This window comes from Cebus imitator, unplaced genomic scaffold (genome assembly GCF_001604975.1).
Source record: "Cebus imitator isolate Cc_AM_T3 unplaced genomic scaffold, Cebus_imitator-1.0 Scaffold229, whole genome shotgun sequence".
Lineage (NCBI taxonomy): Eukaryota > Metazoa > Chordata > Mammalia > Primates > Cebidae > Cebus > Cebus imitator.
The window spans coordinates 2,246,199-2,268,049 of NW_016107544.1; the positions used below are offsets into that span (position 1 = coordinate 2,246,199).

Here is a 21,851-nt window from a genome sequence, read left to right on the forward strand (position 1 = left end):
TTTTTGTTAGAGATGGGGTTTTGCCCTATTGCCCAGGCTGGTCTCAAAGTAGCCATTGTTCACATGGCCATTGTTCAGCCATTATTCACATTTTGGTGGATTTTGTTCATGCGAGAACAAAATCAAGTGATATGCCCACCTTGACCTTCCAAAGTGCTAAGATTACAGGCATAAGTCACCAAGAATGAATCTCCCATCATGAAATTGTGAAGAAGGAAAAAGAAATTTGTGCTAGCTTTGGTGTTGCGCCACAAACTGAAAAAGTTATAGCCACAGTTCATGGTAAGTACTTAGTTCAGATGGAAAAGTCATTACATTTGTGAGTGGAAGACATGAACAGAAACGTGTTCTGGCTGGGTGCAGTGGTTCATGCCTGTAATCCCAACATTTTGGGAGGTCGAGGCAGGAGGATCACCTGAAGCCAGGAGTTTGAAGCCAGCCTAGGCAACATAGCAACACCTTGTCTCTACAAAATAAAATTAAAAATAAAACAACAAAGAAATTATGTAAGCATGGTGGTACATCTTGTAGTCCCAGCTACTCTTGGAGTCAGAAAAGAATTGCTTCGGCCCAGGATTTTGAGGTTACAGTGAGTTATGATCACATCACTGCACTCCAGCCTGGCTGACAGAGTAAGACTCTATCTCTAAAATATAATGAATAAACATGTCTGATTTATGGTAATCAGATTTGGTACAATCCAAGGTTCTAAGCATTCAGTGGGGCTCTTAGAACTTGTCTCTCTCTGATAAGGGGGGAACTACTATATTATTAAAATATCCTACCCATTTTAAAGAACTGAAAACAGAGGCATTGAGAAGCCAGATATGTGGAAGAGCTGGGATTTGAGCCCAGGCCACACCTGGCTGCAGAGCCTGGGTGCTGAACCGCTGCACCATTCTGCCTCTTGTAGGAGCAGAAATCCAGGTGGAACCTAGAGGAATAAAAGGCAGGTAGAGAAGGTGAGCCAGTGTTGATGCTTGCTCTGGGCTGGTTCAGGTGGGTGTTGACAGAACAGGGTCAGGGAGCAAGTCAGAAGAGCTGGGGCCAACTCAGTCTTTTTATTTCTACAGCGTGCTGGACATTTTTCCGACTGTGGTAGCCCTAGCCCAGGCCAGCTTGCCCCAGGGTCGGCGCTTTGATGGTGTGGATGTCTCCGAGGTGCTCTTTGGCTGGTCACAGCCTGGGCACCGGGTAAGTGGGGGAGGTATGTGCCCACATGAGGCTCTTTAGGAGACTGGGCTGCTGCCTCTCACCTCTGTGCAGACAGAACCATCCTCAGAAGATGCAAGCAAGTGGCTGGTTCCCACTCCATTTCAGATGAGCCTCTTTCTCCCCCCAAACCCCCATCCAGATTTATATTTAACAATTTGGCTTAGGTGGGTGTATATAGGTTCTCACTCCCTATAATGGGCATTTTTTTTCTGCATGTTTTTAATTTAATGACATAGCTACCCATCATGTTTTGTTAGATGAGATGACTGACTAATGTCTACAACATGTTTATTGTGAGCCTCTTCCTCTAGAATGGAAGCTGTTTGAGGGCAAGAATCTGAGCCATCAAGTTCAGCTCTGAGTTCTCACTGTCTTCACTCAGCCAGCATTCAGTCCATGCAAACTGGATGAACCAATAATGGAACAAATGAACAAATGAGTGAAAGACCATTTGGACAGCAGGTCCAGCAAGGGCTTTACATCCAACATTCCCCTGGCTCCAGAGGGCTCAGCACATGCTCTGCAGCCTGTTGTGGTTTTCTTTTTTTTTTTTTTGAGACAGAGTCTTGCTCTGATGCCCAGGCTGGAGTGCAGTGGCGTGATCTCAGCTCACTGCAACCTCCACCTCCCAGGCTCAAGGGATTCTCCTGCTTCAGCCTCCTGAGTAGCTGGGATTACAGGCCCATGCCACCATGCTTGGCTAATTTTTGTATTTTTAACAGAGATGGGGTTTCACCATGTTGACCAGGCTGGTCTTGAACTCCTGATCTCAAGTGATCCACCCACCTTGGCCTCCCAAAGTGCTGGGATTACAGGTGTGAACCACCATGCCCGACCTGCAGCCTCTTCCTGACCAAGTAGTCTGTGACAATGGCTTTAGGCTTCCACTTACCAGCCTCACCTCCTCAATGTCCCCTCTTTGCACTCTGAAGCACTCATTGGCAGTGACAGCCAGGAAATGTCAGGCCTCATGGCCTTTCCTTGTCATTTCCCTGTGTTTTCCTTTCCCCAAATGGAAGAGGAAGCAGGAAGAGACAAGAAGGCCAAAGGAGCAGTGAGTCCCCTCTGCAACGCCCTGCAAACGCATGACATTTTGGTGAGGGACCCACACATCAAAGGGTCTATTTATGTCTTTGCTAAGGGTCACATGGAAGTGACTCAAATGTACACAAGTGTCCTGTAGCTGGTAATTACTGAAGCTGTTCTTTCCACCCAGCCTCCCCCAGCAAACCAGAACACGGGTCCTCTGTGGGCCATCGGTGCCTCTGTGCACATGAATGCTGTTTTTAGGCGTTATCAGATGACGCCTGAGAGGTCTTCTGAAGTCCTGCTTCTCCCCAGAATATCTGCCCGCTAGAGCTGCGGACCCTTCCAGGCCTAGCCCTTCTTCCTAAGCAGGAGCAGCAAGCAGGAAGATGGTTTCCGCCTTGAGGTTGGAAGTTAGCAGTATGTGACCCTGGAGGGTTGTCACAGACGTCACTGGAGAGGTGCTCCAGAGTGTTTATTACCATGGCTGCTAGGAATAATTGGGGTCACCAGGAAGTGCTTCAAGGACTGTGGTCTCCTTGACGTTGTTGGTACTGCCTGTGGAAGCCAGCTCCTTCATGTGCTAACTTCCTTTCTCAGATGGGAGAGCTCTGCTCTTTCTCTAACTATAGTTTTGCGCAGGCTCACAGAGACCCCAGCCTAACTAGTGCCCCGCAGGGTTAGGCGCAGGAACCAGACTGGGAAACCAGATACAAATCACAGCATCGTCCTGGGGATGTATGATGGCGTGGTTAATGCAGCTGGAGTCAGGACTGACTTGCTCCCTAACCACACCCCATGGCCCAGAAAGAAACAGCCACACTTACTGCTTGTGGGAAGCAGCTGATGGTATCGTCAAGGTTAAGAGCACATGGGGCTGGCACGCTGCCTCCCACAGCATGCCTGCAGGGTCAGTGAAGACACCTGAGAGAAGACTCTGAAGTTTGAGGACAACGTGGGTAGTTGCTGGACCTGAATTTCGGTTTGGTCTTCTCTGGTCAGTCCTCTCTATTGAAGCAGAGTAATAGGCCTAAAGAAATAAGAGGAAATTGTCTCAAATTTGGGGTAGCTATGGGGGAGGCCAGAAGGTAAGAATATGAGGAATGATATACACACACAAACATGCTATACATACATACATGTATACATACACACATGTGCAGACATATGTGTGGATGTGTCTGTACATGTACATCATACATATGCATGCATATTCTAGACATGTGTATGCGTATGCAGGTTTTATTTTATTTTATTTTTTTGTGATGGAGTCTCACTCTGTCTCCCAGGCTAGAGTGCAGTGGCACGATCTTGGCTCACTGCAACCTCTACCTCCTGGGTTCAAGCGATTTTCCTGCCTCAGCCTCCTGAGTAGCTGGGATTACAGGCATGGTGCCACTATGCCCAGTTAATTTTTGTGTTTTTAGTAGAGACAGGGTTTCACCATGTTGGCCAGGCTGGTCTCAAACTCCTGACCTTAGGTAATCTGCCCACCTCAGCCTCCCAAAGTGCTGGGATTACAGGTGTGAGCCACCGTGCCCAGCCTGCATATGTATGTTTGTATATCATGCACATATACGCATGTATACACATGTATGCAGATACACATGTTGGTGTACATGCATGTATAAATATGTATACATATGTGTGATTATACATGCATACATAAGTTTGCATATGCATGTGTCTATATACCTAAACATATATACATGTTTATGTTTATGTTCAAACACTATACATGTGTACATATGTATGCATATGCATGTTAATGCACATATATGTATATACTTGTATGCACACATATTCATATGTATATGTCCAGACATATTCATAGATATATGCATATATTTATGTGCATGCCTATGCACATGTATACATATGTATACGCATGCATATATCTATATACACATACATACATGTACACATGCATATGTCTGCATACATGCAAACGTACACAGATGCGTATGTCTATACACACATGCATATGTGTATACATACGTAATTTTAAATAAGCACAATTTATGTTCACTCTCAGATACATCCTGGGCTTACAAGGATTCCAATATGAGTTAGTTTAGGAACAGTTTCAGTTCTAGAGGTTCAAAGTAACTCCTGGCTATTCAGCTGAAAACAATATGTCAGTGCATCTTAGCAATTGGGTTCTTCCCTATTGCAAACCAAGTAGCCAAGAGTTAAGCAGAGAAGCAAGAGAGTTGAGAGGCGTTGCGCACGTAATGAGCTACGAGTTCCCACTGGATGGTGTTCTCACAACCCACTTCATCAACCTCTAGGGACATTGTGTCTGTGATGTTCAAAACCACGGCAGCTGACACCATGCTGCGTGTTCTTGCATCAGCCCAACCTCCTGCGTCTGATCTTGATGCGTCTGCGTCAAGGCAGTGAAGGTCACCAGGAGAGAGACGAGGTCTGCACAGCCGAGAACCAAATGTTCCACTTTATGCTTTCTGGACTCCCACATGGCAGCTGAAGGTTGTAACATCACCAATGCTCAGGTTGTACCTTAGCCCCAGGTTGTTATGATCAGGTTCGGAAATTGTCCACGAAGGAACGTTTTCCCCAATAGCTCTGCATCTGCCTAGCCCAACACTGTGTGGGGCTGCTGTGGCTCATCAAATGCTTGGCACACCCCTGGAGGCCGTACATTGAGGAAACGAGCTGCCTTGTAACGTCCAGAATGCGGATCGCTTCTCTTAGGGAGGCCCCTAGTGGCGAGAGACGTCATCTGGAGTGGGTGGCAAACTACTGACCACCCCGTCTGCACCCTTTGGGGGCTGTGCATCCCTACCTGAATGGTGAAGAAGCCCACCTTTGGGGGATGCTATATCAGCACCCTCTAGGACCTAAAGTAAGGGAACACTTGTGCTTAAAAAAAACACAAGAAGATAAAATAGAGCAAGAAAGGCAACCAGGAAGGCAAAACAAGTTTGCATAAGATAAAGTCATCTTTGAAATTTGAACCAGGCATCTGGAGAACTGCGATTCATATGTACTTTTGACAACTTCCTTCCTTTATTGATGTAAACAAGAAAGCCATAATGGGTCTGCTCAAACAAAAAAAAAATGCATAGACAAGTTGTCCAAAGTCCATCTATGTTTCTGAGAATGAGCCATCCCACAGTGTTGCTTCCTCTTGGATTTTGGAAGTTGCCTCTGGTAATGCCACATAAATAGTGGGAACAGAGCAGCCCACCCTCATGGAGTTTCTGTGATTGCGACCCAAGTACTATGAATGACCTGAAGCCGCAAGCCTTCACTCCCATCTTCTGCGTGTCCGAGTGCATCGTCTATCAATTGACAATAGATTTTCCAAGTCTCCCACCTTCTGCTGTCTCAAGAAGGAAACGAAACAGTCTCCTGTGGTGAAGAGGCTTGGCTTTCTGCGGGGATGGAAGAAGTGAGGGTTTTCAGTTACGACTTCTTTTCCTGTTTGGAAGGAACCTGCTGTCATCACGCGCGCCCTGGGTATGTGTAGGGATTGTCATGAGAACCTGGAAGCAGCAGGTGTGGGGAGGAGACCCACCTCGGCGGCATCCTCTCAGAGTTGTGAAACTCAGGGGGTACAGCTGTTTACTGCTCCAACAGATGTTTCTCATTTTTCTTTAAAGTCCCGTGGAAACTTTGAATCATGTAAGTGCCTTTCCAGCCATATATACGGTTGTGATTCATACCAAGGCAATGTCATGCTTTTAGCCCAGACCCAGCAACCTACCAAGGACGCTGGCCTTTTATTTTCTTTCACATCCTTCCCTTGAGAACCCTGAATTAGGTGTTTCCATTCTGTAGGGTAATTCTTTTATCTGTGACCTGATGAGGAAAGATTTCCTCAGTCCAAATATAGTCAGATTGAGTCATAGCTGTGGGCATCTGCGTCCAGAGGCTGGGCTGTGCCTGGTTCTGGGGAAATCAAGGATGCCACCTTTCGTACCATCCCTGCTCAAGAGAGAGTTGGAAAATTGACTTGATGCTAAAGAATCCTTTTTTCCAAGAGATTTAAGGGTCACCTGCATCAGAATCCCTGGAAATATTTGTAAAACAAGTAAGTCCCCAAGGCCCAACCTGACCCTGAGGGGTTGGAACTCAGGCAGGGTGGTCTTGTAGGTCTGTGACCTGTGCACCACACAGAGCCGCGCACTTGTAGAGGCTCTGCGCTTGGTTTTAAGCTCTGCCATAGTCATCATGAAATTTTAAGTTTGTGTATAAGGTATCCCAGATTTGCATTTTGCAGTGGACTTTGCAAATTACATAGCAGGTTTCAGGCCTAGGAATCTGACCTACCTAGTGAGACCTTTTGCCTACTCTTCCAGAGTTGTAACCCACTCCCATCAATTAACCAGCAAAATAACTTCACAGGCTCCCTGGGGTTGGCTGGTGTGGACTCCAGGCTTGTGTCTGTCAGTGTGTGTTGGGGTGCAGGCATAGGGAAAGCAGACCCTAAAAAAAGCAGTAATATTTTCCAGGGAGCATCCAGCATCATCTAGCATGTTTTATTTTATTTTATTTTATTTATTTATTTTTTTGAGACAGGGTCTCGCTCTGTCATCCAGCCTGGAGTGCAGTGGTATGATCATAGCTCACTGCAGCCTTAACCTCCCAGGCTCCAGCAGTCCTCTCACCTCAGCCTCCGAGCAGCTGGAACCACAGGTGTGCACTACAATACCTGGTTAATTTTTGTCTTTTTTTGTAGAGAAGGGTCTTGCTGTGTTGCCCAGGTTGGTTTCAAACTCCTGGGCTCAACCGATCCTCCTACCTTGACCTCCCAAGGTGTTGGGATTACAGGTGTGAGCCACCGAGCTCCCCCAATTTTTCTATTAGTAAGCTCTGCTACTCTTTCCCAGGTGCTGTTCCACCCCAACAGTGGGGCAGCTGGAGAGTTTGGAGCCCTGCAGACTGTCCGCCTGGAGCGTTACAAGGCCTTCTACATTACCGGTGAGTGAGGGGCCACCTAGCCCTGCCTCCCATGTGCACACCTGCACGGGGACCCTGCAGACTCTCACCCAGGCCTCTGGGAGTGAGTGTGAGCTGCCCTCCTTTCGGGGGGTTCCCAGCACCTCTTGACAGTGTATCCCCCAAACCCAGGGTCCCTGCACAGACTCTCTGGATCCCCCATATGCAAATAAGGTCTTTGTGCTATTCTCCTGACTTTCTAGGGAGCTGGGAGCTCTCAACACATTTATTTAGCTCGTTTTCACCCAGAGTGTTTCCCATTATTATGCTTTAAATGCCAGTTTGGATGAACATTAAATGGAAGCCTAGAGATATTTTAAAGTATAATTTACTTGACAATAGACTGTTTCAGAAAACAGACTTTAGAGGACTAGTTAGCAAACCGACAGAAGTCTCTCTGCTTCTTGGTTCACTGTGACTATCCATCTCTTAGATGTATATCTTAGAAGTGTCACACTGGATCAGAATGGTCCTCAGGGTCCTCCGATGGCTTCTTGCTGCCAACTGAATTCACACTCTCACTCCTGAGTCCTTCTGTCTTTCCAGCCTTAGTTTTCCGCAAACAAGTCTCCTCTTCCTTGGTCTCCATATTTAAATCCCCTTCAGCTTTTTTTTTTTTATTAAAGATGGAATCTTGCCGTGTCGCCAGGCTGGAGTGCAATGGTGCAATCTCGGCTCACTGCAACCTCCGCCTCCCGATTCAAGGAATTCCTCTGCCTCAGCCTCCTGAGTAGCTGAAATCACAGGCGCGCACCACCATGCCCAGATAATTTTTCGTATTTTAGTAGAGAGGGGGTTTCACCATGTTGGCCAGAATCGTCTTGAACTCCTGGCCTCATGATCCACCCGCCTCAGCCTCCCAAAGTGGTGGGATTACAGGCATGAACCACCGCGCCCAGCCCACTTTCAGCTTTTAAGACCCAAGTCAAATGTCACTTTCACAAAATTCTCTCTTGTCTTCCCAGCTGGCTAGGAATCCTGGGGAACTCTGTTATCTCACTTTCTGCTACGCACACCAGTCATTTAGATACATGTTTTATCTCCTGTACTAGTTTTAAGCTTTCCAAATTCAGAACTCTTTCAGTGCTTTAATCTTTGTTGTCTTGAAGTGCTTAGCTACATTTTTTTTTTTAATGAATGAAAAACAAAAACTAAAAAAAGGAAAACCTGTGACCTAATGCAGATTCCAACTTGATTCAGTTATTTCATGTTGGAGCTTTTCAAAGAATTAGATAATAAAAAAATTATTTTCTCTGTGTGTAAATAAGCGATCCAGAAGAAAACGTGGCATAAAATTTTACATAACATGACTTGAAGGGTATTAAAAATGTCACAAAAATCTTTGATTCTCTAAAACCTAAAACTCAAAACAGTCAGATATTTGTTATGTTTTCAGATGAAAAGTTTCTAGATTAGAATCCTTATATTACATTATGTAAGAGGTATGGGACTTCCAGGCTGAGTTAATTTCACAAGGAATAGTCCTGCCAGAAGGCCCTTGGCAGCACAATGTTGGAATCATACACGTTACTATGGAGTAATAGGGCTGTTTAAAATGATCACAGTCAGATAGGAATTATAGCACCCAAGGGAGATCTGCTCTTCTAAGGAGTCACCAAACTCCCAAGAGAGTCTGGATAGGGAGCACTAAACTTTTAATCCATCAGTGAAAACTGGGAATAGGACAAAACAGCAGTATGTTCTGATTCCCCCTTCTTCTTCCTTCTAACATTTACATACCAGTTACTCATAACTGCTTTTGAATAAGCTAGATGAATTGACATCTACCACATTAGATTAGAGAAAGATGTGTGCTTCTATGATGAGGATATCATGTTATGGTCACACACTGGGAGTCGCCTTAGAAAGACAACCAGTCTGTTTTGGCAAGTGGCCTAGAATTAAGATACCTTATTGTTTTTCATTTTAAAAAGCAGATAAGGCAGCTGTGATGGCTCACGCCTATAATCTCAGCACTCTGGGAGATTAAGATGAGTGGATCTCTAAGGTTAGGAGTTCGAGACCAGCCTGGCCAACATGGTAAAACTTCATCTCTACTAAAAATAAAAAATTAGCCAGGTGTGGTGGCACATGCCTATAGTCTTAGCTACTCAGGAGGCTGAGGCAGGAGAATCGTTTGAGCCCCAGAGGCGGAGGTTGCAGTGAGCCAAGATTGCATCACTGCACACTGCACTCCAGCCTGGGCAACAGAGTAAGACTCCGTCTCCAAAAAAAAAAAGCAGTTAAGGCAACCTGTACACATAGTGAGAGGCCCCAGATATAAAATGTATAATTTGGTGAGGTTTTATAAGTGTAGATACTTGTTTATGTACTCTTTTAATGGTGTGAGTTCCGTTGCTTATTTTTGTCTTTTTCTTTTTATATTGATTGATTTTCAACTGTTAAGCCAACTTTGCATTTCTGGATAAATCCCATTTAGTCATGATGTATTGTACTTTTTATATCTTGCTGGATTTGATTTGCTAAGACTTTATCTATAATTTTCCTTTCTTGTCTGTGTCAAGGTTTGGGATCACGATTTTCCTGGCCTTATAAAACGAGTTCGAAAATATTCCCTTCTCTGTTTTCTGAAAGGGTTCGTGTAAGATCAGTATTATTTCTTTCATGTTTGATTGAATTCATCTGTGAAATGATTTGCCAGACTCAGTGTTGTGAAGATTTTGTCTTATTTTTAAAAAAAGTGTTAGTATTTTAGGTCTTATATTTAGATCTCAGATCCATTTCCAGTTAATTTTTGTATGTGGCATAAGGGAAGGATCCAGCTTCATTGTTTTACATGTTGACATCTAGTTTTCCCGGCACCTTCTGTTTGTTAAAAGACTGTGGCACCTTGTTAAAAATCATTTGATCATACATGTGAGGGATAATTTCCACTGTCTCTTCTTTTCCATTAGTTGTATGTCTATCCTTCTGCCAGTACCACACTGTTTTGATTACTGTAGACTTGTTGTAGTTTTGAAATCAGGAAGTGGGAGTCCTCCAGTTTTGGGCCTTTTTTGTTTTTTTTTTCAAGACTGTTTTGACTATTATGGGTCCTTTGAGATTCCATGTGAATTTTAGGATGGATTTTTCTATTTCTGCAAAAAAACATCATTGGGATTTTGATAAGGATTGTACTGAACCTGTAGATTACTTTGGGTAGTGTTGACATTTTAACAATATTAAGTCTTTCAATCCATGAACATGGGATGTAACCATTTATTTATGTCTTCCTTAATTTCTTTCAGCTATATTTTATGGTTTTCATTATATAAGACTTTCATTTTTTGTGTTAATTTCTGTTTTATTCTTTTTGGTGCCATTGTAAATGAAATTGTTTTTGCAATTTTCTTTTTCAGATTGTTCACTATTAGTGTGTAGAAATCTAACTGTTTTTGTGTTTTGAATTTCAATCCTGCTATTTTGCTGAGTTCCTTTATTAGTTTTGCTTTTATGTGGAATCTTTAGGTTTTCTTCATATAAGATTATATCATCTCTGAAGGAGGTCATTTTACTTCTTCCATTCCAATTTGGATGCTTTTTTTCCTTTTGCTTGCCTAATTGCTGTGGCAGGAATGTCCAGTACTATGTGGAACAGAAGTGGCAAAAATGGCATTGAAACTTTTATTAATATGTTATGTTCTTCTCTTATAACCTTTTAAAAATTTAATGTCTATTTTGTATGATACTAGGATAGCCACTTTTGCTGTCTTTTGATTATTATTTGCATGGAAAATCTTTTTCTACTGTTTCACATTATTTATTTATTTTTCCATGGGTTATTGGGGTACACATGGTGTTCGGTTACATGAGTTAGTTCTTTAGTGGTGATTTGTGAAAATTTGTTGCACCCATCACCCAAGCAGCATGCACTGCACCCTATTTGTAGTCTTTCATCCTTTGCCCCCTTCCCACCCTACCACCAAATCCTCAAAGTCCATTATGTCATTCTTATGCTTTTGCATCCTCTTCATAGCTTAGCTCTCACATATCAGTAAGAATATACGATGTTTAGTTTTCTATTCCTGAGTTACTTCACTTCGAATCATAGTCTCCAGTCTCATCCAGGTTGCTTCAAATGCTGTTGATTCACTCCTTTTTATGGCTGAGTAGTATTCCATTGTATATATATACCACAGTTTCTTTATCCACCCTGTTGATTGATGAGCACTTGGGTTGGTTCCACGATTTTGCAGTTGCAAATTGTGCTGCTATAAATATGTGTGTGCAAGTATGGTTTTTGTATAATGAATTCTTTTCCTCTGGGTAGATACCCAGTAGTAGGATTGCTGGATCAAATAGTAGTTCTACTTTTAGTTCTTTAAGGAATCTCCACACTGTTTTCCATAGTGGCTGTACTAGTTTACATTCCCACCAGCAGTGTAGAAGTGTTCCCTGTTCACTGCATCCATGCCAATGTCTACTGTTTTTTGGTTTTTTGATTATGACCATCCTTGCAGGAGTGAGGTGGTATCACATTGTGGTTTTGATTTGCATTTCCCTGATCATTAGTGATGTTGAGCATCTTTTCATGTTTCTTGTCCATTTGTATGTCTTCTTTTGGTGATTGTCTGTTCACGTGCTTAGCCTACTTTTTGATGGGATTGTTTTTTTCTTGCTGATTTGTTTGAGTTCATTGTAGGTTCTGGATATTAGTCCTTTGTCAGATGTGTAGATTGTGAAGATTTTCTCCCACTCTGTGGACTGTTTACTCTGCTGACACTTCCTTTTGCCATGCAAAAGCCCTTTAGTTTAATTAAGTTCCAGCTATTTATCTTTGTTCTTATTGCATTTGCTTTTGGGTTCTTGTTCATGAAATCCTTGCCTAAGGCAATTCCTAGAAGTGTTTTTCCAATATGATCTTCTAGAATTTTTATAGTTTCAGATCTTGGATTTAAGTTCTTAATCAATCTTGGTCGATTTTTGTATAAGGTGAGAGATGTGGATTCAGTTTCATTCTCCTACATGTGGTTAGCCAGTTATCCCAGCACCATTTGTTGAAAACAGTATCCTTGCCCCACTTTATGTTTGTGTTTGCTTTGTCGAAGATCAATTGGCTGTAAGTATTTGGGTTTATTTCCGTGTTCTATATTCTGTTCCAGTGGTCTATGTGCCTATTTTTATACCAGTACTATCCTGTTTTGGTGTCAAAAGGGTTGGTACCAATTCTTCTTTGAATGTCTGGTAGAATTCTTCTATGGATCCGTCTGGTCCTAGACTTTTTTTGTTGGTAATTTTTTAATCTTGCTGCTTGTTATTGGTCTGTTCAGAGTATCTAATTCTTCCTGATTTAAGCTAGAAGTTGTATTTTTCCAGGAATGTATCCATCTCTTCTAGGTTTTCTAGTTTAAATACGCAAAGGTGTTCATAGTAGCCTTGAATGATTTTTTGTATTTCTGCGGTGTCTGTTGTAATATCTCCCGTTTTGTTTCTTATTGAGGTTATTTGGATTTTCTCCTTTCTTTTCTTGGTTTAATCTTGGTAACAGTCTATCAATTTTATTTATGTTTTCAAATAACCAGCTTTTTGTTTCATTTATCTTTTATATTTTTTTGTTTGTTTCAATTTTATTTAGTTCTGCTCTGATCTTGGTTATTTCCTTTTGTCTGCTGGGTTTGGTTTGTTTTTGTTTCTCTAGTTCATTAAGGTATGACCTTAGAATGTCAGTTTGTGTTCTTTCAGTCTTTTTGATGTAGGTGTTTAGGGATTTGAACTTTCCTCTTAGCACCTCCTTTGCTGTATCCCAGAGGTTTTGATAGGTTGTGTCACTATTGTCATTCAGTTTAAAGAATTTTGAAATTTCCATCTTGATTTCGTTTTTGACCCAATGATCATTCAGAAGAAGGATATATAATTTCTATGTATTTGAATGGTTTTGAATGTTCCTTTGGAATAGATTTCCAGTTTTATTCTACTGTGGTTCTGAGAGGGTGCTTAATATAATTTCAATTTTCTTAAATTTATTGAGGCTCACTTTGTGACCTATGATATGGTCTATCTTGGAGAAAGTTACATGCACTCTTTAATAGAATGTGTATTCTGCAGTTGTTGGATGGGATGTTCTGTATATATCTGTTAAGTCCATTTGTACTCAGGTATAGTTTAAATCCATTGTTTCTTTGTTGACTTTCTGTCTTGATGACCTGTCTAGTGCTGTCAGTGGAGTATTGAAGTCCCCCACTATTACTGTGTTGCTGTCTATCTCATTTCTTAACATCTATTAGTAACTGTTTTATAAATTTGGGAGCTCCAGTGTTAGGTGCATATATGCTTAGGATTGTGATATTTTCCTGTTGGACAAGGCCTTTTACCATTATATAGTCTCTCTCTTTGTCTTTTTTAACTGCTGTTGCTTTAAAGTTTGTTTTGTCTGATGTAAGAATAGCTCCCTGCTCGCTTTTGGTGTCCGTTTGCATGAAATGCCTTTTTCCACCCCTTTACTTTAAATGTATATGAGTCCTTATGTGTTAGGTGAGTCTCCTGAAGGCAGCAGATACTTGGTTGGTGAATTCTTATCCATTCTGCAGTTCTGTATCTTTTAAGCGGAGCATTTAGACCATGTACATTCAATGTTAGTATCAAGATGTGAGGTACCATTCCATTCCTTGTGCTATTTGTTGCCTGTGTACCTTGGTTTTTTGTTTTTGCTTTTCAAATTGTGTGTGTTTTTTTTTATTATAGGTCCTGTGAGATTTATGCTTTAAAGAAGTTCTGTTTTAATGTGTTTCCAGGATTTGATTCAATATTTAGAGCCCCTTTTAGCAGTTCTTGTAGTGGTGACTTGGTAGTAGTGAATTTTCTCAGCATTTGTTTGTCTGAAAAAGACTATATCTTTCCTTCATATATGATGCTTAGTTTCACTGGATACAAAATTCTTGACAGAATTGTTCTGTTTGAGGAGGCTGAAGATATGGCCCCAATCCCTTCTAGCTTGTGGAGTATCTGCTGTTAATACTGATAGGTTTTCCTTTATAGGCTACCTCATATTTTTGTATTAGGTTTTCCTTTATAGGTTACCTGGTGATGCTTTTGCAATGAGTTTCCCAGGTGTTCTTTGTGCTTCTTGTATTTGGATGTCTAGGTCTCTAGTAAGGCCAGGGAAGTTTTCCTCAATTATTCCCCCAATATAGTTTCCAAACCTTTAGATTTCTTTTCCTCCTCAGGAACACTGATTATTCTTAAGTTTGGTTGTTTAGCATAATCCCAGCCTCCTTGGAGGCTTTGTTCATATTTTCTTATTCTTTTTTCTTTGTCTTTGTTGGATTGGGTTGATTGGAAGACCTGTCTTCAAGCTCTGAATTTCTTTCTTCTGCTTGTTTGGTTCTATTGCTGAGACTTTCCACAGCATGATGCATTTCTATAAGTATGTCCAATGTTTCCTGAAGTTTTAAGTGTTTTTCCTTTAAGCTGTCAATTTCCTTGAATATTTCTCCCTTCACTTTTTGTATTGTTTTTTGGATTTTCTTGCATTGGGCTTTACCTTTCTCTGGTGCCTCCCTAATTAGCTTAATAACTAACCTCCTGAATTCTTTTTCAACTAAATCACCGTTTTTTTTTCTTGGTTTGGATCACTGCTAGTGAGCTAGTATGATTTTTGGGGGAGTGTTAAAGAGCCTTGTTTATCATATTACCAGAGTTGGTTTTCTGGTTCCTTCTCCGTTGGGTAGGTTATTATGAAGTCTCAGTCTTTTGGTGAGCCTGTGTCTTTGGACTATGAACTTCACAAGTGCTTCTTAGTTTTCCCCTTCCCTCCTCTTAGGTGGAACAGCTAGAGTGGCTACAGCTGGGTATTTCCCTTCCCTTCGGTCAGTTAGGCTGTGAGAAAAACCTACGTAATTTAAGCTCTGGTAAAAGAGTTTCTCCTGAGGGCAAGCCCTGTTAAAAAGAATAGAACATTTTGGTATATTTAAAAATTACTTTTATCCTACCCCTCTTGGAAGGATGAGGGGATTTTTCTCCAATATTTACTGTAAGAACTGGGTTGAGCTCCTCGAGGTAAAAATTCACAAAAGTGTGTGTGTTTGTGTTGGGGGCGGGGCTTGATAAATGGGTCCTACTGGGGTTTTTTCTCTCTCACACTTGTCCACCCTGAGCCTCCAGCAATTTGTCAATTACAGTTCAGGTTTTCCTTACTCCTGGCACTGGTTCCTGCAGAGGTTTCTGCTTGCGGGTTTCTGCTCTGGTAAGTTGTGATTCTTTCTATTTGCCTGTCTGTCTCTCTGATTTTGGAGGCAGTAGTTTGCCCTGTGACCTCACCTCTCTGAAAGACCTAATAATTGTTGATTTTTTAGTTTGTTCAGCTTTTTACTTGTTGTTAGAATGGAGTGATGACTGTCAACCTCCTTACATGCCAGACTAGAAACTGGGAGTCTCCTATTTATTTGTCCTTAAAAATTGTAAACTGGACATTGTTGGTGAAGCATTATAGTGATTCTGATTTCTGTTATCTGAGATGTTGATTTTTGTTTTCACTGGCAGTTAATTAGTAGTCAGTCCCCTTCAACTTATAAAGCCTTAGTTTTACACTTTGTTAGATGAGTCTTCCAGATTTTTCCCTTGATCTTAGGCAGATCACTCAGTCATAGGACACAGTCTGTACTCCTAGCATGAACTGTTTGTTAAAGCTCATGTCACTGCCCTTTCCTGGCAATGAAGAATAATCAAATTCTACTTCAAACTCTAGGCAAAGATAACATCTATTAATCTCTACTGATCAACTGGACTCTCAGTCACAGGAGGAAAGCTAGTAATAGAAGGTTGTCTAAAGGCTTTGAGATCTACTCATTCTCCTAAATATTTCAAATTTTATTTCTGGCCAGATGGGACCAGAAGGCTGAATCCTTAGGTAGTATGGCTTTGCCCCTATAGATTTCCTTGTACTGAGTTGTACGTTGGCACCTTATCTCATTGTATAGTAAAGGATGTGATAAGAAGTCATCGGTGGAACCATCCTCATCTCAGTTTTATTTTTCACATGAATGCCATTGAGCATTCCATCCTACAGGGCTCCCTGGAAGAATTTCTCTCCGATCTTAGTGCCAGAAAAAGCTCTGCTTCTCCTGAGCAATTGATAAGTTTGTTTTGTTAATGTTTGGCTACTGGTAAGCTCAGAAGCAAGGCCACTGTTTAGGAATTCTTGTATTTCTGAGGGCTATCTTTTGCCTTTATTCCCTTTGTTTATTTAATTATGTTTATTTCCATCAGATACCTTAACTTACTTTTTGTATAGCAAAGGCAAAAGAGAAAAAAAAAAAAAGTCATTGGAAAAAAAAAAAGGTGAAAAAAGCTGCCAGCTTTACAAACATGGCAAAAGAGAAAAAAAAAAAAAAGAAGAAGAAGAAGAAACAAAGACAAAAAGAAAGTTTAAACAAAACTTCTGCAAAGAAACCTCTGGTACAAGGAGACAGGAAATGGGAGGTTCGGGGCCACCACAGGGGGAAGAGGAAAGAACTCTACTGACCTTGAATAGAAGAAGTAGCCACTGTGGTTTCTTCCAACAAGGGATACTCGATAAGAGTTAAAGTTTATGAAGCGGAGCTTTGTGCGTGGATGGAGGAATCACAGAAACAATCATGATGGGGGACAGCAAGCTGCAAATGAAACAGAGGGAGGCTAATTGTGTATCTCTTTTAAAAGATACTGGATAGGCCAGGCACGGTGGCTCAAGCCTGTAATCCCAGCACTTTGGGAGGCCGAGGCGGGTGGATCATCAGGTCAAGAGATCGAGACCATCCTGGTCAACATGGTGAAACCCCGTCTCTACTAAAAATACAAAACATTAGCTGGGCATGGTGGCGCGTGCCTGTAATCTCAGCTACTCAGGAGGTTGAGGCAGGAGAATTGCCCGAACCCAGGAGGCGGAGGTTGTGGTGAGCTGCGATCGCGCCATTGCACTCCAGCCTGGGTAACAAGAGCGAAACTCCGTCTCAAAAAAAAAAAAATAAACAAAAATAAAAAATAAAAGATACTGGATAATAGGCGATATTGTTGGTGGGTGCCTCCTGATGTAGCAAAAGGATAGAAAAGCGCACAGGGGTCAGGTACACTGGCTCACGCCTGTAATCCCAGCACTTTGGGAGGCCGAGGCGGATGGATCACCTGAAGTCAGGAGTTCGAGACCAGCCTGGCCAACATAGTGAAATCCCATCTCTATTAAAAATACAAAAATTAGCGGGACGTGGTGGCGCGTGCCTGTAATCCCAGCTACTCCGGAAGCTGGGGCAGGAGAATTGCTTGAACCCAGGAGGCAGAGGCTGCAGTGAGCCAAGATGGAGCCATTGCACTCCAGCCTAGGTGACAGAATGAGACTCCATCTCAAAAAAAGAAAAAAGTAAGATACAGGAGAACACGCATATGGTGACCACAGCCATAAAAGTTGTAAAAGAGCAAAATTAACGTTATTGTGTGTGAAGATGTTTAGGTAGCTGTCCCTGCAGAGGGAATAGCTCGTGCCAAGTCCTGGGGCAGGAGGCAGGAAGGTGCCTGGTGCGTTAGAACAGCGGGAAGGCTGGATGGAGGGTGTGAGCCAGGAGACGAGCTGAAGTCAGGGAGCTGACAGGGGCCTTGGGTGCCAAGGTGAGGACTTTGCTTTCACCTGGAGCGAGGTGCAGCCAGGGCAGGGCTCTGAGCCAGGAGGGTCGTTACCCGACTCAGGTGATCCCAGGCTCTCTCTGGCTGCAGGTGAGAACAGACAGTGGGGGTAGAGACGGGAGTGGGGAGATCAGGCAGGAGACTGCTGAAATGTCCAGGCAGGAGATGATGGAGGCTGGGCCAGGGTGTGGACAGTGGAAGAAGAAGAGTTTGGAATCCGGAGCGATTTGATTTTATACGTGGAGCCCACAGGGCTTGTGACAGATTGGATGTGGGTATGAAGGAAAGGAGAGGGTCAGGGAAGTTCTGAAGTTCTGGGTCTGCCATTCACCAAAATGGAGAAGTCAGGTGGGGTTCTTTTGCAGGAGGAAGGGAAGGGTTGATGGCGGGGGATGGGAAGGGAGATTTTTTTCAAAAGAGGCAGGAACAGCCTACCCTGGAGAAGGCTGGGGAGCCCCGGCCCCGGAGCTGTGAGGTGGGACTCACGTTTCTGTGTGGTTGGGCCAGGAGTCCGGGACACCATCTGAGTCTGACCTCTGGCAGAGTGGGGGATGCAGGTTCTGGAGTCAGAGCAGGATAGAATCCAACTCTCCCGCCTACTTGCCGGGTGACCCCAACAAGTCACTTCCCATCTTACAGGCCGGGCTTCTCCTTCCGTAAAAGGACTGATTTTGCCCGTTCCTGCGCTGTCCCCGGGAGAAAGCCCTTACCACCGAGTCAGTGGGACCCCCGCACTGGGGTGATGAGCCCAAGGTCTCCGCACAGATAACGCCAGGGAGGCTGGATTCTGACTTGGTACTTGGCCTGGTTAACCGGGACCGGGAAGCCCCTAGAAATGGGGTCACGGGACCTCCTGGGACCAGGAACTCGGGCTCAGAGACTGGGAGGGGAAAGGAGGAGGAGGCCAACCGGCCCCATCACTTCCCGCCAGTTTCGGGCCTCCTCCCCCATACACACACCTAGGTTTCCCAGAATCTTCAGTCCTCCCCACCTCCGCCCAGGCTCTCAGGTTCCTCCCTGGGGGGTTCAGGAGCTCCTGGCCTGGGGCATAGTAGTTGCTGGGGACCCTTTTCGGGGTACGAGGGGAGGGGGCTCCCCAGCCTGCAGCTGCCTCCACAGTGTTTGGTTTTAATAAAGTCTCTATGTCTCCTGCTCTGTCTCTCTGCCCCTCTCTTGCCCCTTCTCTGTCCAGTCCCTCTCTCCCCCGCCTCTCCCTCCTTCTAGGCCTCGGCGGCCCCTCCCTGCCTTCCCTCCGGGGCGGGGGGCGGCGCCGTGACGCGGCGGGGCGGGGGCAGGAAGGGGGTGTCGCTGACGCCGCGGCGGCCTCCGGCGGCTCCGGCCTTTTGTGCGGGCGGCTGGGTCTGGTGGGGGCGGCGGCCGCGGAAGGCCAGGCTGGTGCCCTCCGGGGACGCCCCGCGCAGCCCGGCCCTGCCCTGCCCTGCCCTGCCCTGCCCTGCGCCCGGGGCGCGCCCGCAGCGCCGCATCCATGTTCGAGTAAGGACCGGGCGGCCGAGGCTCGGGGACCGGGAGCGCTGGGGGCTCGGGAGGCGGGGGAGCGCGGCGGCTGCGGAAGTTGGGGTCCTCTGCACGTGGCCCGGGCCGGGACGATCGGGGTGGGGGCGGGGCAGGAGGGTCCCCGGGCAAGGGGTGCAGCTCGGGGGTGGGGCGCGGGCGCGGGCGCGGGCGCGGGGTAGGGCCCGAGGTCTGGGTCGCCACTGCCGACCCGCAACGCGCTGGGTTGCGGGGTTTGGCTGGGAGCCCCCGGGCTCATCTGGCAGGGAGGGCCTCCAGGACTGAGACCCCCTTGGCTGGGAGGTGAGGGGTGAGTGCGAGGCCGAACCGGGGGCTCCGGCCTGGGATGGAGGGAAGCTCGGGACCAGCCCAGGCCCACAGGCCGCGGAGCCCTGGGCGCGCCGGGAGCAGCTGCCTCCCGGCTGGGCCCCCTCCCACCGTCTCGCGGCTGCCGGGGTGGGGGCTTCCTGCGTCTCCCCAGACCGCCTGCTTCACATAATGGGGGACGGGGGCTCCTGTGTGTTCAGAATTGACTTCTTACTCTCCTTCCGGTCCAGGTGGGCGCGTGTGAATTGTCTTGCAAGTGTGTGTACATGTGTCTGGGGCTGCTAGCCTGCAGCAGCTTTGGGCCCCTGACGGGGTACCCTAACTTACCGTTAATTCTGACCGTGGCTCTGTGTGTTACTGTAAGTTACCTGTGTGTTTCTAGGCTCCAAGTCTGTGGCTGTGAGCTGCTGGTTGTGTGGTGTCGTGTGTCTCATTCCATCTGTGGCTCTCTGTGCAAATATAAATTACCCCTGTGTGTCTAAGTGTAACGTTGGAAGTGTGTGTACACGTGTCTGGAGCTATTGTGTGTAGCAATCTCCTTAGGCTGTGTGTTTTACCCACTAATTTCATCTGTGGCTCCAAGCATCGCCTGTAAGTTACCAGTGTGCATCTCATTGTGACTTAGTGGTGTGTGTACAGGTGTGCCTGGGGCTCTGTAGGTTCTGCCGTGACCCTCTGTGCCTGCATATGCCTGTAATTTAGCTCTGAAACGCTTTTTTTTGAGACACAGTCTGGCTCTGTTACCCAAGCTGGAGTGCAGTGGCACGATCTCGGCTCACTGCAACCTCCGCTTCTCAGGTTCAAGACATTCTCCTGCCTCAGCCTCAGCACCCACCACCACACCTGGCTAATTTTTTGTATTTTTAGTAGAGACAGGGTTTCACCATGTTGGCCAGGCTGATCTTGAACTCCTGACCTCAGATGATCTGCCCACCTCAGCCTTCCAAAGTGCTGGGATTACAGGCGTGAGCCACCGTGCCCGGCTTGGAACTCTTATTTAACTCTGTGTTACTGTAAGTTACCCGTGTGTGTCCATTCGTGACATTGTTGTGTGTCTAAGGCTCTGTGGGTGTGGCTGTAATTTACATCTGATTCCATCTTTGTGTGAACATTCCTTTGTGTACCCCTTTGTGACAGCGTTGAGTGGTGCCCAGGCCTCTCTTTGTAAAGCTGAATCCCTCTGTGGTTTTGTGTGTGTGCGAACAGCGTGAGACCCCTTGTGGCTCTCTGTGGGCCTGGGACCCTCCCTCCGAAGACTCTAAACTACCCAGGGTACTCTGGAGGCAATAATGGTAACTGCCGTTGTCCATCTGACAGTTAGTAAAGCATGTGCCACGCATTATTCCACTGCCTGGCAAGTGTGTCCTGGAGATCCACGCCCCCCTTGACGGCATTATTCCTAAGTCCTGCTTGGCTGTGTGAGCATCGGGGCTCCCCCCAGCCACAGCCACTGATACCTTCCACCCCTTGCCACTTTATTTTTTATTTATGTTTTTCTTGTTTTAGAAGCAGTCTTGCTCTGTTGCCCAGGCTGGAGTGCAGTGGTGTGATCTTGGCTTACTACAACCTCCACCTCCCGTGTTCAAGTAATTCTCCTGCCTCAGCCTCCTAAGTGGCTGGGATTACAGGGTGTGCCACCACGCCCGGCTAATTTTTGTATTTTTTGTAGAGATGGAATTTCACCATGTTGGTCAGACTGGTCTTGAACTTCCGACCTCAAGTGATCTGCTCGGCCTCCCAGAGTGCTGGGATTACAGGTGTCAGCCACCACACCCAGCCCCTTGCCACTTAGGAATTAGTCTTTGCTCTGCCTTCCCCACCAGATGGTGAGCCCTGTGCGGGCACAGGGACACTGAGTCGGGATGTGTTGGCTGATTATGGGACCTGGTTTACCTGGGACTGTGTATATGTCACCTGGGGTTCTTTGGGACCAGTCTTTCACAGTATGGCTCTCTGTAACTGTGAATGTTACTTGTCTTCGGCTATTTGCCGAGATTTCCTCGTGGCTATGTGTGCGAATATGATTTATCCAGACTGCCCTGTATCTGTGTGCACGAATGCATCTGGCTAACTTTTCTGGGAAATTGCCGTGTGACTGTAGCAGACTAGCAATCTGCAGGGGTGTGTGTGTGTGTGTGTGTGTATATATATATATATATATATATAATTATTATATTTTTTGTGATGGAGTCTCGCTCTGTTGCCCAGGCTGGAGT

General features: G+C 45.1%; 1 protein-coding gene across 9 annotated transcripts in view; it reads left to right on the forward strand.

Annotated features, from left to right (window-relative positions):
- The window catches only part of ARSG (arylsulfatase G), a 154,111-nt gene that overhangs the window by 129,486 nt on the left and 2,774 nt on the right, over nucleotides 1-21,851 (forward strand). For 6 of the 9 annotated variants that reach the window (XM_017497340.2, XM_017497342.2, XM_017497341.2 and 3 more), the window contains 2 exons: nucleotides 1,074-1,194; nucleotides 7,098-7,188. In XM_017497340.2, coding sequence (XP_017352829.1) covers nucleotides 1,074-1,194; nucleotides 7,098-7,188 — 212 coding nt within the window. Of the gene's footprint in view, nucleotides 1-10; nucleotides 283-1,073; nucleotides 1,208-7,097; nucleotides 7,189-21,851 lie in introns of those variants that run through there. The other 3 variants (XR_005195273.1, XM_017497343.2, XM_037727413.1) reach the window with 3 other exon arrangements.